This window comes from Rutilus rutilus (assembly GCF_951802725.1).
Source record: "Rutilus rutilus genome assembly, chromosome: 3".
In the NCBI taxonomy this organism is placed as follows: Eukaryota; Metazoa; Chordata; class Actinopteri; order Cypriniformes; family Leuciscidae; genus Rutilus; species Rutilus rutilus.
The window spans coordinates 27,769,007-27,785,714 of record NC_140211.1 but is presented as its reverse complement, the minus strand read 5'-3'; the positions used below and the strand labels follow the sequence as shown (position 1 = coordinate 27,785,714).

The 16,708-nt window shown below is 38.5% G+C and overlaps 1 protein-coding gene across 1 annotated transcript; it reads right to left on the bottom strand.

The window, feature by feature from the left end:
• Positions 1–750: 750 nt before the first annotated feature.
• On the bottom strand, positions 751–5,048 carry tnni2b.1 (troponin I type 2b (skeletal, fast), tandem duplicate 1). Its single transcript, XM_084405523.1, has 7 exons — positions 4,968–5,048; positions 2,854–2,940; positions 2,530–2,566; positions 2,302–2,430; positions 1,450–1,539; positions 1,193–1,369; positions 751–977 (listed from the first exon to the last, which is right to left on the bottom strand). The coding sequence occupies exons 2-7, from the start codon at positions 2,859–2,861 to the stop codon at positions 888–890; spliced, it is 531 nt and encodes a 176-aa protein (XP_084261649.1). The 5' UTR covers positions 2,862–2,940; positions 4,968–5,048; the 3' UTR covers positions 751–887.
• Positions 5,049–16,708: the final 11,660 nt, after the last annotated feature.

The window sequence follows — 16,708 nt, the reverse complement described above, 5'->3', positions numbered from 1 at the left end:
TGCTTTGTATCAACGGTTTAGGCTGATGGTGGTGATGAAGTGGTGTGGTGATGAAATTTTATTGGCACACTTTGGGCCCCTTAGTACCCATGGAGTATTGTTTAAATGCCACAGCTACCTGAGTATTGTTGCTGACCATGTCCATCCCTTTATGACCACAGTGCACATCTTCTGATGGCTACTTCCTGCAGGATAACGCACCATGTCACAAAGTTCAAATCATCTCAAACTGGATTTTTGAACATGACACTGAGTTCACTGTACTCAAATGGCATCCACAGTCACCAGCTCTCAATCCAATAGAGCACCTTTGGGATGTGCAGCCGAAAAATCTGCAGCAACTGCGCAATGCTATCATGTCAATATAGACATACTGAGGAATGTTTCCAGCACCTTGTTGAATCTATGCCACGAAAAATTAAAGCAGGTCTGAAGAGAAAGGTGTGTCCAACCCGGTACTTGCAAGGTGTGCAATAAAGTGGCCGATGAGTGTACATTTGACTGGTGAAATAATGTTTGGTGTAAAACTTTGATTCCCTGATTTGTACTCTATTTTTTCCCCCCAGCAAACTACTCTCAATACTGTTTTGAGTATTTCAATGGGTTTTACTGACCAAAGTCAATTTATTTGTTGAAATTGCAAAGGGGCAAAGTCAGATTATTTATTTATTTATTTATTATAGATTTAAAGCCTCAGCTATAAAACCAACCGTCACATACATCAAAACCTCCTTCCTGTATTACTTTTACCACCTGTAACATCACTTCACACAATAGAGAACATTACCACTTTTTATCTTTCATAACACTGAGGACCACAAGAATTAAGACAACCTAACCAAACAAATCATTGAATGGAAATGTAAAATTGTTGAAGAAAAACAGAATTAGGCCTCAGACTCAAACATCTTCTTCCTGCCATCCATACCAGCCTTATCCTCGATGTTCTTACGCCAGTCTCCCACTGCCTCCTTCTCCTGTAGCAGCAGATAAAGTACAACGTTTCAAAACTACAGTATAAGCCTTCTCATTTAAATCACTTTTTTCATAAGTTTTAGCATACAGAATTTCAGATCATTATCTTCGACTGCATGTTTAACAACTGACTTGCTGTAAAAGTCTCCAAAAGAGTGTGAGTTATGCCTACATTTTATTGCACGTTTCTGTTAAAAGGCTATTACTGTGTGCTCACCTCCTCCTTGACCTCTTTCTTGACCTGTTTGAGGTTGGCTCTCAGGTCCAGAGACACTTTGTGTTTGGAGCCCAGCAGGGCCTGCAGCATGGCATCAGCAGACATACGCACTCTCTTCAGAGCAGGTTTCTTGAATTTACCTTTCAGGTCCTGAACCTTTATCTTCAGATCATCAATCTCAAGTGATCAAGAAAAAGAAGTTTTAGAAGTTACAGAAGTTAAATTTCTATAAGTAGAACAGAACCATTAAGAAGTACCTCCTTGTTTGACTTGACCACTTTGGTCTCCATATCGTATCTTTGTTCATCAATGGCATCTATCTGCTGGTGCAACGTCCTACACAGTTCCTTTACACAAAGATACATGCCGCAAAGATACATTTTTTTTCACAAATTTTCACACATGGCCTAGTCATCTGTTTATTTCCACATCAAACAGCAATACCTGCAAATTAATAAGATGGTGTGCTTTTTAGGCCAATTCACACTGCACTGGCATTAGCATTAGCCCAATGGGCAGAACCGATTTCACCAAGTAGGCTACACAATTGAGTTATGTGCACTTGGTGACTGGTTGGTTGACTGGAATGTTGTTCCAGGATCAACAAAGATATTGATCCAGGAACAACATTCCAATCAACCAATCAGATTTTACAACCAGGGTTAGGTGCTTCTACATCAGTGTTATTCACCTATCATTTCTCTCTGATTTTAGGGAAAACTTATGTCTAGGGTTAAGGTTAAGTGTAGGGATAAAATGGTTAAGATTACATTTTCGGACAGGAAAGTTGTTCCAGGATCAACAAAATATGTTGACCCAGGAAGGGGTCTAACTCAATAGACGCTTTGTCAGTTTTAGCCAAATCAGTGTGTTACTCCTGTTGGCGTCTGTTGCCGTTGGTCGGCACTTGCTCAATTGCCGCTTGTTGGATTGTGTAAAGTCTGAGAAGTAGCGTACTGTAATCTGGTGATTGTCAGCGTTGGTCGACACCTGTTGGTGCAGTGTGAATTGACATTTAGCCTGTATAAAACTGTTCTTAAGCATGATGTAATTCTATTACAGCTTGCATCTCTCTCTCTCTCTGTCTTTCTCTCTCTCTCTCTCTGTACCTGTAGATCCTGCATGCTTCCAGGCAGTGAGAGAGTAGGGCAGTTATCTTCCATGTATCGCTGTTTTTCTTGCTCCTCCTCAGCTGCCTGTTCCTCCAAAAGCCCATGAGCGATCTGAAGCAACAAGCTCTGGAGCACAAAGACGAGAAGAAGCATAGACAGTAATTAACAAGAGAGTCACTGACAGTTCAAATAGCCCAGATCTCATGAAGAAAGAGTTGGCCTTACCTTCAGATGTTGCCTACGGCTGGATGTCATCTTTTTCCTATCAGAAAGCAAATGTTTACAATTTCAGAGAGCACATAACAGTAGGCTACATCATTCAGCGACTGCGATGCGATAAGAGATGGAACTCCAAAAAAAGCATTGTACTTTTGATAATTGTATTATTTAGGCATGTATGCTAGTACTGTATGTATAATAATAAATACAAAATGAGCTGATTGGAGCTTGGCACTAAATGTATTTTATGAGTTCAGTGATCGAGGACGATGAGTTATATGATAATTTTCACAGCACACAAAGATCATGATGTTGTAACTCAGTACATACTCAGACATCTTGCCGGTCTCTTTGTGGCGCTCCCTCAGAAGGTGAAGATGCCCGTGGGTGGCAGGAGGGGGTGTTGCAGTCTTCAATCTAATGGAAACAATTTATATTCAGTCACTGGCCCTGCAGCAGGTCTAAATGTGGCTTGGGATAATGTGAAAGAGAGATGGGGTTTGAAGGGTTTAAATTTGAGAAGCAGTTGTCTTGTGCTCTTGTTTTAGTGTTCCTTTGTTGGAAGACGAGACAGCTGACAGACAACCTGCTGCCTCTTGTAGAATCTGCTCAGCTTCAACACCTAACAGCTGAAACCCTGCACAACTGTAAAAATACTCTGCTAGTCTAAAGAACTATATTAGTTCTATACTTTTCCTGCCAAAAAAAGATTTTGGATTGGACATGGACTGAGTGACTGATGGACTGACCTATGTCATCAGGTGTTTTAAGGTAATATGTGGTGATGCAATCTTAAAATAAAAGGTTCCAAAAGGGGGTTTAGAAGAACCATTTTTAGTTCCGCAAAACCTTTTAGCTATGAAAAGAAACTTTGGTAACAGTTTCTATGAAGCCCATGCATATAATGAATTATAGCTGTATTTATAAGTATTCTATAAATATATTTATAAAGATTATTTACATTAAGACCTATATTTCATTATAAGAACAGTTATAGTTTTATAGTTTAGTTTATAGGTTTATTACATTTATATTATTTGTATAATTAGATATGTATTTGCTTTTTCATTGTACATGCTCAATGCTCATAATCCATTATACACTGATTTATAAATGATCAAATATTACATAGTTCCAGTGACACTTGTTTGCTGTACCAACTATGTCTTTAATGGCTAATGTTTTTATTAGAGGTCATGAATGGTCATTTTGATTAGTTAAAATCTATTTCTCCTCAGCAATATGCATATTGCTTTTAGCAGTTTTATATATCATTTTTTCCCCCTATTATTTTATTACAGTAAGTATTGTTCATTAGTTACATTTCCAAATAAATAACTTCAAATGTACAATTAGCACATCTTCATGATTTCTTAACATTTGCTTTAGGAAAATTACTTCCAATGTTTTCACTTTACTTAAAGCCATCAATGATGTATTTATAACTGTATTATCAATCACAATAAGTATTTATAAGAACACAACACCGCTATTAATAACAATATATTAACTTATTTGACAGAAATAAATCTGAATGACTAAAAGTCACTGTAACCGTAATATAATAACATTATAGCAATGCAGGTTACATCTATATAAATACATTCATGGAACCATACGACTGGCTAATTAATACTTTAATACTTTAAATAAATCAGTGTATAATGGATTATGAGCATGCGCATTGAAAAACCAAATGCATGACTTATAAGTAATTATAAAAATAATATAAATGTAACTATAACTGTTCTTAAAATGCCGAATAGGTCTTAATGAGTTATGATACTTTTAATTAAGTATGAATGGTGCTATAATTCATTATAATTCATGGCTTCATAGAAAGTGTTGCCGAAACTTTTTTCCTTAGTGTGAAGAACATTTAAAAAAATCTAAAGAACCTTTTTTTTCTCTACAAAGAACAGTGTAATGAACAGTGAACATTGTTTTTGTGTAATGGAAAGGTTCCATGAATGTTAGAGCAATAAAGAACCTGCAAAGAAGGTTCTTCTTCTACAAAGAAGAATGTATTTCAAAGCATGCTGAACGTACTGCAAAAATGCTGATAAACTAAGACAGAAAATAGCTAACTTTCAGCATGTGCTTAATGATATAAATCAGAGGTCTACTAAACATTTTTGAGCATTTGACATTACAATGCATTAAAAAGTTAAAACTGACCAAAACTGATTACAAAGAACACATCAAAACATATCCATAACCTCTACAATAACAAAAACAGCATAATATCATTTTAGGCAACAGCCACTGTTTTATCTCCAGGACCTTTTTTCCCCAGTACACATATTAAAGTGTATTTTTGAGCTTATTGATCTGATTTCTTGGCTGTGTGGCTGCTCAGCACGAGTGAGATGTTCTGAAGGTCTTTGGCATGCTCAAATGTTAGAGTGCAAACCCTAGAGATGGACAGAATAATAGAGACTCACCTTACAGTGCGCAGCAGAACCTTTAAATGAAATTAGAGGGAAAGAGTGTCAGCAAGTAGAGTTTATATAGGCTTTCCATACAGCTTCTCCATTCTCTTTAAGGAAGCAAATCTTTCCTTAAGCCAATGGGACACTCTCCTCCCTTCCCCCACAACACACACACACACACACACACACATTTGTTTTTCTTTAGTTCTGTGGATGTTCTATTGAGTTGTATTGTTTTTACATTGAGCTACTTATACGTTCTACCCTCTTACATATCCTACCTACGTTATAAATATTTCTGCATTTTGGGATTTTAATTAAAAAGAATTTTGTATGTTGACTGGTCTCCACAATGTAGGTGATTTCAGTTTTATCTGCCCTTTTGGGAACATTTGCTCCCAACAAACCAACTTGGTGTACAACTCTACTTGGTGTAGAGTATAACCAGACCTACAAACACACAGCTTTCACTAAATCATGTCTCACCCTGCAACAAGCAGAGAAATATAACTTATAGGCCTTTATTGTATGTGTAATAACTGAGAGAAATTAAGAATGAGATTGATTCCTTGCTATCACTTTTATCGCTGAAATCTGTGCCTTTTCTCACCTGTTGTGCTCTCTATAGCAACAGTGTTCAGCAGTAAAACAGGTGGCAACTCCAACTGTATTACAAGAATATCACATTCTGCATCACATACTGCATATAAACCTCACGAGTCACAAGTGCTTTGTAATTGTCATTATAATACACCTATATAAAAAACTTGGCAAGTTGGCATGTCTGTTGGAAAATATTTTATAGTTAAGTCTTCAAAATTTTTACTTGCCGTGAAACTTTGCAGAAACGTACAGAAATCTATTTATAGTAGTGTTAACTATTAGACCACTTAGTAGTAAGAAGCCTTTATTAGCAGGTCAACATCACAGAGCAATCAGATGAAAACTGAGCTTTTTTTTCATCAGTCATTTGCTGCATTATCTAAAAAACTGTTGGTTAATATAGTTTTAAGTTGTATAATATAGCATACTGAAAAAATAGGAGCATGATTTAATTGAAAAAAGATAGGACAGCAAATAAATGTGGCAGAACACGTTTTAAGACTAAGGCTTTAATTAAAAAAAATAAGCTGTTTCAAGTAAATTATAGCCTACTCACTCTTTGTAAATCTCCTTATGTAATGCTTATAATAATCATTTTAATTGTAATACTAGTCTTAATTATCTTTAATAATACTATATAATTTTAAGCTTTTTTGCATTCTGAGTGGCCTAATGTTTATTTTAAATGTTTTTCACATTTCTAAAATTAATTTGTGAAGCATTAATGATGATAAAGTGTATATACATATCTGAACATAAGCCAATAACATTGACAAACAACATTTAACAAATATTATCATTCAAAGTTTAAAATGTAAGGATCAATATCCCATCTCTCAGAAAATTCAGTTTGCAAGTTGAATTACGAGTTTGAGAACATGAATGGTTTTTACAAGTCGGAATCTCATAATTTGGGTAATTCCGATATGGCGTGAACAGTGTTCTGGCAAAAATAATATTGATGGGTCTGTCTAACAACCTACCAATGGTAGGGGGGTAATAATTTCGCGGGGGTCGAAATTCGGCACAACAGCTGTTATCAGTCAAACCCACTACATCAACATCTCTCATCGGGGGGGGGGGGGGGGGGGGGGGGGGACGGATTCTGACAGCTGGATTGTTTGCCGTCGGATTCTGTTTCCCCCATGTTTCTTACAAAATGAGGTTCTTATATTTACATAACTGATGTTAGATAGTTGTTGCGATATAGACTCACGGGCAGCTTGCTGACAGTAGCTGCCGTTCTGCTTTGGGTTACCCGAGTCCGAATCCAAACTCGTGTAGGCTAAGTTACTTTTCCTTTACTTTTCCACTTTTTCGTCACTATAGCCCCTTTCACACAGCGCATTGAACCCGGGAAATTGCCGGCAAATTGCCGGAACGCCTTCTGTGTGAACGCAAACACGACCCGGGTTTAATGCCGGGATCGATGCCGGGTTGGGGACCTATAAGCCCCTTTCACACAGCGCATTGAACCCGGGAAATTGCCGGCAAATTGCCGGAACGCCTTCTGTGTGAACGCAAACACGACCCAATTGATGTTCAGTCCCGGGACGCGCGCTGTGTTAACAAAAGCCGTAATAATGCCGTGTCGTAGTGATGACGCTGAAGCCGGTATCGTTCGCCAGAGCTGTGAAACGGTACGAAATGCGCAATTTTATGATCGAATCAGAGAAATAAATGCACAAGCGTGGTTTCGCAGCTCATAAGCAAACTGAAGACACTGCTGAGACATTACAAGTCCCATCGATGTCACGTGTCTTTCCGGGACATACACGGGTTGTGTGTGAACTCGCTCTCTGATTCCGGAAAATCACTGGCAGTGTGAATGAACCAAATCCAAATCCCGGGTCACTTTATCCGTGTATTTTCCGGAATCTCTGTGTGAAAGGGGCAAGTTGTTCTTCGTGCAAAGAAGCTAGCTAAACTCAGCGAATAAAACACTGACACACCGAATAAAACACTGACACACCGAGGAACAATAATATTCGCAATAACATAGGCTATCGTTTTACTGAATAATTAAGTAAACCTAATTTCTTAATTTATCCTTGTACATAAACCTCATTGCTACTGGCTACTCTCTGCTGACTCAGACGACGACATCGCTTCTGCTGGTTGCAATTCGCAACCTCACCACTAGACGCCGCTAAAAAAAATGCAGATGCAGAGTTCAGATGCAAAAGCCTCTGTGCCATCTGAAATTTTCTTCTAGATTCTAGAATGATAATTTTTTTATCAAGCTCGTATATTTAAGTTCAGTAATTTCACTTAAATGACAATTAATAGGTAACTTTCATTGCCATTTAAGTGAAATTACTGAACTTAAATATACGAGCTTGATAAAAATGATCATTCCAGAAGAAATTTTCAGATGGCACTTCGAGGCTTTTGCATCTAAACTCTTCATTTACTCAATGTTATTTTGTCCCAAAATGCATATGACTTTTATTTTCAGTGGGGCACAAGGAGATGCAAGGGAGAAAGTTAAAAGACTCACATCCTCAGTCACAATTTATTATCGTTTTTCTATCAAAATAAAATAAATTAATGGTGAATTAGACTATGCGACTCTCCTTTTGTGTTCCACAAAATAAAGACATATGGTTGAGTAGAATATGTTTTAAGAAATTTTACCCTTGAAAATAGAGGACAGGAGAATATAGCAGATAAATTGGTTTGCCTTGGCAATTAAAATGTAAGTTCCTTGCTCTTGTAATATCAGGGATGTAAATATGTAACCCACATTTTCCACTGGATCTACACAAATCATGCAAATGATCTATTCTGGATTCAAAACAGTGATTTTTACTTAAAGGTAACAAGTTTACAACCCTGAATATTCAGCTGATTGTGTCCCTTTGTTATATTTGCATACAGTACATCTACAGTTCAAGCATATTTATTATACTATTGCTCATTAATTAAAAGTCTATCTATAGTCTAATCTAATCATACTTTTTTCCCAAGCACATTTTATCAATTCAAAACCTAATCATTCTTAATAACTACCATTCATTTTGTATATAATCATCTATAAGTGATATATAATTGTTAATGAGGACACCTTTATTCAGGTGTGCATAATTACTAAACAGGTTTTCTTTGACAGATAAAATGGGCCAAAAAAAGAGATTTATGCTGAAAAGTCAATATTAAATGCCCATGAGAAGGATGGAATTAAAAAATGAAACTGACCGACCATTGGACAAGAAATGCTGATTGGGTCAACAGGCCCTAGTTAATTATTAAATATCACTTGATTATACAGTACAAGTCAAAAGTTTAGAAACTTTACTATTATTAATGTTTTTGAAAGAAGTCTCTTCTGCTCATCAATGCTGTATTTATTTGATCAAAAATACAGAAAAAACAGTAATATTGTGAAATATAATTACAATTTAAAATAATGGTTTTCTATTTTAATATAGCCTACTTTAAAATATAATTTAATCCTGTGATGCAAAGCTGAATTTTCAGCATCATTACTCCAGTCTTCAGTGTCACATGATATAATATTATACACAGGAATAAATTACATTTTACTATATATTCACATAGAAAACAGCTGTTTTACATTATAATATTATTTCACAATATTAGTTGTTTTTTTTGTTTTTTAGCTTGATGAGCAGAAGAGACTTCTTTTGTATATATTGATTATATACAAAATAAATAGTAGTTTTTTTCCCTTTCTCTCTCACAAACACAACACATCAGTTACACCTTTTTAAATTCTTCATTGCAGGTATACACAAATCCTATTCTACAAATTACAAAACTCATATAGGGTCAGATTTTTGTTGAGAACAGTAAAATTTTGGCCAATCATGCACATTTCTTTGTGTATGATTTTGTAAATCATCTATACTGTTTGGCTATTCTCATGTGGTAACTGTAATGGTCACCAGCTGGAGTGCCCTTGAGAGCCACCAATGGGCACTCCACACCAGACTATTATCATTCCGTCACAAACTACATTTCCCATAACTCACTGCCCGGACTCATCATCACTGATTGCATTCACCTGTGTCTCATTACCCTGTTAGTCTCAGCCTATTTATACCTTGTTCACTCATTTACTCGCTGTGAAGTTTTGTATGTTGTTGCACTGCATTTCCGAGCGTTTCCCCTGGTTTCGTGTCTCTTGGTTTTTTTTTTTTTTGCCTGTTCTGTGGATTACTCTTTTGCCTCTGACCCCTGCCTGTTTTGTTTGTTTGTTTGTTTGTTTGTTTGTTTGTTTGTTTGTTTGTTTGTTTGTATGGCCTACCTGTGTTTTGACCTATTGCCTGTATATTGGATTACGTGTCTGGGTTGCCCCTTAATTAAAGCTGCATTTGGATCTCAACCTTAGTGTCTCGGAGCAGTTTGTAACAGTAACTAGCTAGCACTTATTGTTTAATTACCATGTCGATTTCACTTAGCTGTGGTATATAAGATCATGGACCGGAACATCTCATCATTACCATGGAAGTTTGTAGTAATAAATCCTAAAGATACTTTTAATATTAATTTATCTAATATTATCCAATATACCTGATGTTACTTTAAGACCGGACGCAAGGATCCATTATACTGTTACACACATGTTTTCTTTCTCAACTTTTTAAAAACATAACTGACTGGGTTTACTTGAATACTCACCAAGACCAGCATTTTGACATTATTTTGTGTGTATTTGACTATTTAAAGTCAATAAGCAGCTAAAAAGAACTCAATTTAGTACTTAGAGGAGGCTTTATCTGCAATCACGGTAGGTGTGAACACAAAATCTGTGGGAAGGAGTAAAAAATAATGCACAATACACACAATCCCATGCCAAAATTCAAGCCCTGTAACGGCAACAATAATCATCCGGAGCAAATTAAACGAGTGAGTGAGGTGGGTTTGTGTGTCACAAGCTGTCGGAGAGATGAGAGCGCGAGAAAGCGTATTTTTTCGACGTCTACCGCACGTCTAATGTTGACGTCCGTGGGACCTCCGTGTAAGAGCTATTTATAGTCAAATTTAGACTAATTTTAGACGTTGGTTTTATACAACTTCTATAACTGTAGTCCCATGTTTCAAAAGGGTGGAGGAACAGTTTTCTGTACCATGTATTCATTTTCCTGTGGCTTTATTTGGCTCAGCAGCTAGTTTGAACTGGAAATGCATTACACCTTTATATGCGTCTCCAGTTATCACCTACAGCTGAGACAATCAAATGGAGTTTTTAGGAAATGATCTGGAACAGTATGCCACCTTCTGAAATGGGACTAGATCATTTTCCAAAAACTCCATTTGATTGTCTCAGCTGTAGGTGATAACTGGAGACGCATATAAAGGTGTAATGCATTTCCAGTTCAAACTAGCTGCTGAGCCAAACAAAGCTACAGGAAAATTAACTGGCACAGAAAACATGTCCTCCACCCTCTGGAAACATGGGACTACATACATACAACACTACAGTTTACACATACAAATAAATCACAATTCAATATCACCATTTCCATCTTTATTAAAAAATAAATGGCCCTGAATGGCATCAGAAGGGCACCAGATATATCAAGCACAATGTACAGTGGAGGCAGAATTATGAACAAATAATTATATTGTAATTTAATTGAACTCTTTTAATTCACGTTCTGTAGGCTTGGCTCATCAGGACGTAGTGAATCCTCCACCTCCAAGTCATTGCGGCGCGTGCTTGAGGTGCTCAGACACGTTCACCTTGATGTAGCCTACTCCTCAGTGGCTGCGGAATAGAATTTCATGAAACGAATTTCAATTTAGAGGAAATGATGGGTTCACCAGCAATTTTGCAATGCTTGAACACGCCAAATCGCGCCAAATGCCTAGCGTGTTACCTCGGCCAATCAGAGTGGCGTCTTTTTGAAATCCAATTTAATATTTCACGGTCCTGCCCTGTTAAAGTAAACATGCTGGTGTTTCTGGTGAAAAATCTTGACTAGATTTGTTGCCACTTGCCACACAGTTCCTATTCGCACTGTGTGTGTGTGTGTGTGTGTGTGTGTGTGTGTGTGTGTGTGTGTGTGTGTGTGTGTGTGTGTGTGTGTATTTTTTATTTAATTGATTCAGGTATTTTTATTTGGTTTTCGTTAAAAACAATATTGGAAAGAAGACTGGACTGTGTTTTAATTTAGGCCTATTGATTTGCAATAATTGTTATAATATGGATGTTTACTGTATTTTCCGGACTATAAGTCGCTCCGGAGTAGCCTATAAGTCGCATCAGTCAAAAAATGCATCATGAAGAGGAAAAAAACATATATAAGTCGTTTAGAAATGTATTTCACAAAAAAAAACAATGTTACGGATGGGACAGTTCTCTGTTATGGACGTGAGCGCTCTGAAAGCGGCACTAAAAGACTGCTTTAAAACTTGCACAGAGACCTCAAGCAGAAAGCACAAAGCCTGTCTTTAAATTTAATTTCGTTTTGTATTAATTGTATCTTAATTTTAATCAATGTTTCATCAACCAATTGCCTGGATTTAATAAATAAGAAGTATATAGAAAATATAGATAATCACGACACGAAGGCGCCGGCGCGTGAACCTGGAGCTCGTCTCATAAATGGAATACATATATAGAAAGCTTGAAATGTCTACTTTTAAACAGAACAATTCAAAACGAAAGAAAACAGACTGTTCTCTGCTTATGTAATCCGTATGAAATGTGCATTTCTCTCTGGCGCGTTCACTACTGCGAAGATCGCAAGTCAGCATCGTCAACTTCATCTTTGCAGCTGACAGCCGGACACTGACACAGAAAGCACTTATTTATTAGTCAACAATTAAAATGTCTCCTTGCTATTTTTGATATATGAGTCGCACCTGACTATAAGTCGCAGGACCAGCCAAACTATGAAAAAACGGTATGTTAATCAAACTCTGGTTGACTGTTGTGGGTCTATTTGCACTTTTTTATAAGCTGCTCTTTGTTGTTATTAAAAGTTTTTCGGGCTGTGTGATTTCATTTAATTGATTTGTGTGCGCGAAAACTGTTCTGGAAGTTTATGTTAATTTAATTCTGTTTGACTGTTGTATTTGCACTTTTTTATAAGCTGCTATTTGTTGCTAATAAAAGTTGTTAATATTGTGCATGTTATGTTGTTATTGTTTCAGTATTAGTGTTTGGTATTCAGTTTCTGAATGGTTTAGGCACAAGCCAACAGTTTGGTGATGCCGTCTGAGCCTTACGTCATAATTTTTAATTAGTCACGGTGTAACACTAAAGTCAAGGGTCACATAAATAAATGAGGAGGGATCAATCACCATTTACCAACAGTTATATTTCCCTTAGGTACAGTATACATTTTTAGATCATACAAAATGTCTTGACAAAATTACATGAGGCAGAGTGTTTGGAAGGAAAATCTTATAAATGTACACCCAATATTCAAGTCCAAAGTTAGCACAAATGTCTTTGGTCCATCACACCATTGTAGATGTTTAGGATGTTTAGAAGAACATCTTCCACATTTGTTCAATCAAGGGTTAATCCAAAGAAAAAGTGTCTTTTCATTCAGGAGTTCGGATATACTTCCACGTTGAAGATAATGACACAAAGAACTTGAACCAGTTGAGAAGCCCTCAATATCAAGCAGATACCAAAACCCTCTGATCAAAATAAAACAAACAATACAACATGAGGTTCAGCAAGCAAAATACTTTCGCACTATAAACCTTTGTTAATGTTAAAGAAACAAATAAATCAACTCACATTGAGATATCGAACACAGAAGTTCCTCAACAGGGTTTTCCAAATGAAAGCATGGAAAGAGCATGTGCTCTCAGCTAACAGGTATACCTAACTCACACTTCCCTCTTCCTTTAACTCTCTGGCCTGGAGAGATCTCCCAGATAATGGCTCCCTAGTGCCCTCTAATGGCAGGGAGTGAAATTACAACTTGCATTCAACATAGGAGACAGGTAACAGTTTACTAGAACTGTTACACACCCCCCCTCTCAGAAGAAGGCCTGACCTGGCCGTAAAACCGTTTCAGATTTTCTACATGGTATGTCTCAACTTGTTTAGGGTCGCTTGACAGCTCAACTCTGTAGTTTACGTTATTCAACTGTTTCAGGACTTTGGCTGGCCCATGCCACTTAGGAGCTAGTTTGGCCATAAAGGCATCCCTTGCATGAGACAACGGGTGAGTACGAACCCAGACGAGTTCCCCTTCCTGGAAGGTCTCTTGCCACCTCTTCAGGTTGTAGTACCTCTGTTGTCTGCTTTGGGCTCTTGCAACATTCTCCTTTACTCTCTCCAGTAGTGCTTGCTGACGTTCAACAACTTCATACGCAGATTGGTCAGGATCAGGCGAACGATATTGGAATAGTTCAAGGGGTCCTTTCAACTTGCGTCCCAGAGCGATTTCCGCTGGGGTATACTTCGTACTCTCCTGCCAAGCTGAATTGATTGCAAACCTGAACTCATGGATCCATTGGTCCCAATTCCGATGATTGTCCTTGACATATGAGGCAATCATAGTCTTGAGAGTTTTGTTCACCCTTTCTGTCAGGTTAGTCTGCGGATGGTATGCAGTGGTAAGTTTTTGAATGGCACCCCATTGTCTGCAGGTAGCGTTCAGAAGTTGTGAGGTAAATTGTGGTCCTCGGTCTGATACCAAATACGTAGGTACCCCCCAACGGGTAAAGATATCTTTGATAAGGATGTTAGTTATCAAAGGTGTCTTTGCTGACCGCAACGGGAACACCTCAACCCACTTGCTACAGTAATCCACAGAAACCAATAAATACTCATTCAACTTTGTGCTCCTTGGGAATGGTCCCATAAGATCAATGCCTATCATATATCCGGGTTCCTTTACCGGAGTAGATTGAAGGGTTCCAGAAAGTTTGGATATACGTGGCTTGTATTGCTGACAGGTTTGGCATTGTTTGCAGTGATCCCATACATCTCGCTGGATTTCTGGCCAGTACCCCACGTTGAGTAGTCTCCGCAATGTTTTCATGCGTCCAAGATGCCCACTTAAAGGATTGTCATGTGCAAACTGGAGAAATTGCTGCCGGAGATCCTTTGGGATGACTACTTGCAAAGTATGACCCTTTTGACTTTCAGGGACACATCGGAACAGAAAGCTGTTCTGTACAACATAATGGATATGTTGGGGGTCGATAGGGCTATGCTTTGATTCATCCCACAGAGGCTGCAATGATTGATCACTTTTTTTGGCTTCGACCAAGTTCTTCCCAGTTGATCGGTAAGTCTCCATTCACATCCTTTGCCTGGCATACCGCAACACTTCCCAGTGGCTCTCCCTCAGGCACTGCACGGGATAACGAATCAGGCACAACATTACATCTCCCTTTTCGGTATCTCACCGTAAAGTCAAATCCCTGGAGTCGGATAGCCCACCTAGTAAGTCTTGATGTTGGACGAGGATGGTTGAATACCCAAGTGAGTGCTGCATGATCAGTCAGAACTTCAAAGGGTTTCCCTTCTAGGTACTGTCGCCACTTCTCAACCGCCCAGACGACAGCAAGGCATTCCTTCTCTGAAACGGCATATGTTTTTTCAGCTCCTTGAAGCAGACGGGATGCATAGGCGATGACGTGTTCTCCCTTTTCCGAATCCTGAGTCAGGACAGCTCCAAGTCCTAAATCGCTTGCATCGGTCTGCACTTTAAATGATTTACTTGAGTCTGGGGGCACCAGAACTGGGGTCTTTTGTAGGGCATCCTTCAAATCTTCAAAAGAATGTTGGCACTCCTTAGTCCAGTTCCATGGTACGCCCTTCCTCTTAAGTGCATGAAGTGGAGCAGCACGTTCTGAAAAATGTGGAATAAATCGGTGATACCACCCAGCAAGACCTAGGAATCGCTCAACTCCCTTAAGGTTTTTGGGCACAGGAAAATTCTTGACAGCTTCCACTTTGGAATCCTCTGTCTTGATGCCTTCCGCTGAAATTATGTGTCCCAGGAAAGTCAGTGATTTCCTTACCAATTTACATTTCCTAAGGTTGAGGGTTAGGCCAGCCGATTCCAGCCCAACAAACACCTTCTTCAGATCCCGGAAGTGTTGCTGGATGTCTCTGGAGTACACGACAATGTCGTCTATGTACACAAAACAACATTTACCAATAAGATCTTGTAGAACTATGTTCATGAGCCTTTGGAACGTTGCTCCAGCATTTTTCAATCCAAATGGTAGACGAACGAACTCATACTGGTTGTACTTGGTAACAAAAGCTGTTTTTGGGATGCTACTTTCATCCATCACCACTTGCCAGTATCCAGTCTTGAGGTCTAGGGTACTGAATACTGTTGCTCCGTAGACAGATTCCAAGATCTCTTGTATCTGAGGCATGGGAAAACCATCCAGTGGGGTTTTGGCATTCAGTGCTCTAAAATCCACACAGAAACGTATACCCCCATCCTTCTTGGGCACTAGCACTACTGGGGCTGCCCATGGGGAGACAGATGGTCGTATTATACCTTTATTCAGCATGGCTTTGACTTCCTCATCAATGAAGTTTTGCTTATTGATTGGAACGGGATATGCTCTTTTCCGTATTGGAACAGGGTCATTAGTTATAATCTGGTGCTTAATGACAGAGGTTTTACCTAATGTATCTGTACAGACAGTCGGCCAATTAAACAGCAACCCCTCTAAACGCCTCTTCTCTGTACGGGAGGCATCCGCAAGACCCACCAAATCCTTTATGGCAACTGTGGTGTCACTAGATACTTGCACTATTGGCAGTGCACAGTGTATGTTAACTGATGGTGGTTGGTCATAACAAGAGAAAGGATGTACTGTTTCTTTCTCTCCAGGCAATGAATATGTGGAGGAATCAAAATCCAACTTGACTCTGCACGTTACCAGGAACTCAAGGCCTAATATGAGCTGAAAGGCTAAGTCCTCATCTCTCATGATGAATAGTCGCAACGGGTTTGTGCATCCTTGCAGGGCACACTCCCAAGTAACTTCGCCCAACGCCCTCTGGATATGGCCATTGGCAAGGGTAAATGTCTGTCCCCGACTAGACCGCCAAGACTCAGTCTCATCCTTCCATCTCCTCCACAATGACTCCTGGATTAATGAGTAGGAGCTGCCTGTATCCAGGATGGCTTCACAAGGTTGGCTACGCAAAGTTATAGTCAAGGTTAAAAGCTTGACATTAC

Bases quoted from the DNA above. Each gene is read 5' to 3' on its own strand.
- tnni2b.1 (XM_084405523.1), bottom strand. The intron at 1,370-1,449 runs GTACTTCTTAAT...TGATCACTTGAG, and splicing joins TGGTCAAGTCAAACAAGGAG to ATTGATGATCTGAAGATAAA. The intron at 978-1,192 runs GTGAGCACACAG...CTGCTGCTACAG, and splicing joins AGAAAGAGGTCAAGGAGGAG to GAGAAGGAGGCAGTGGGAGA.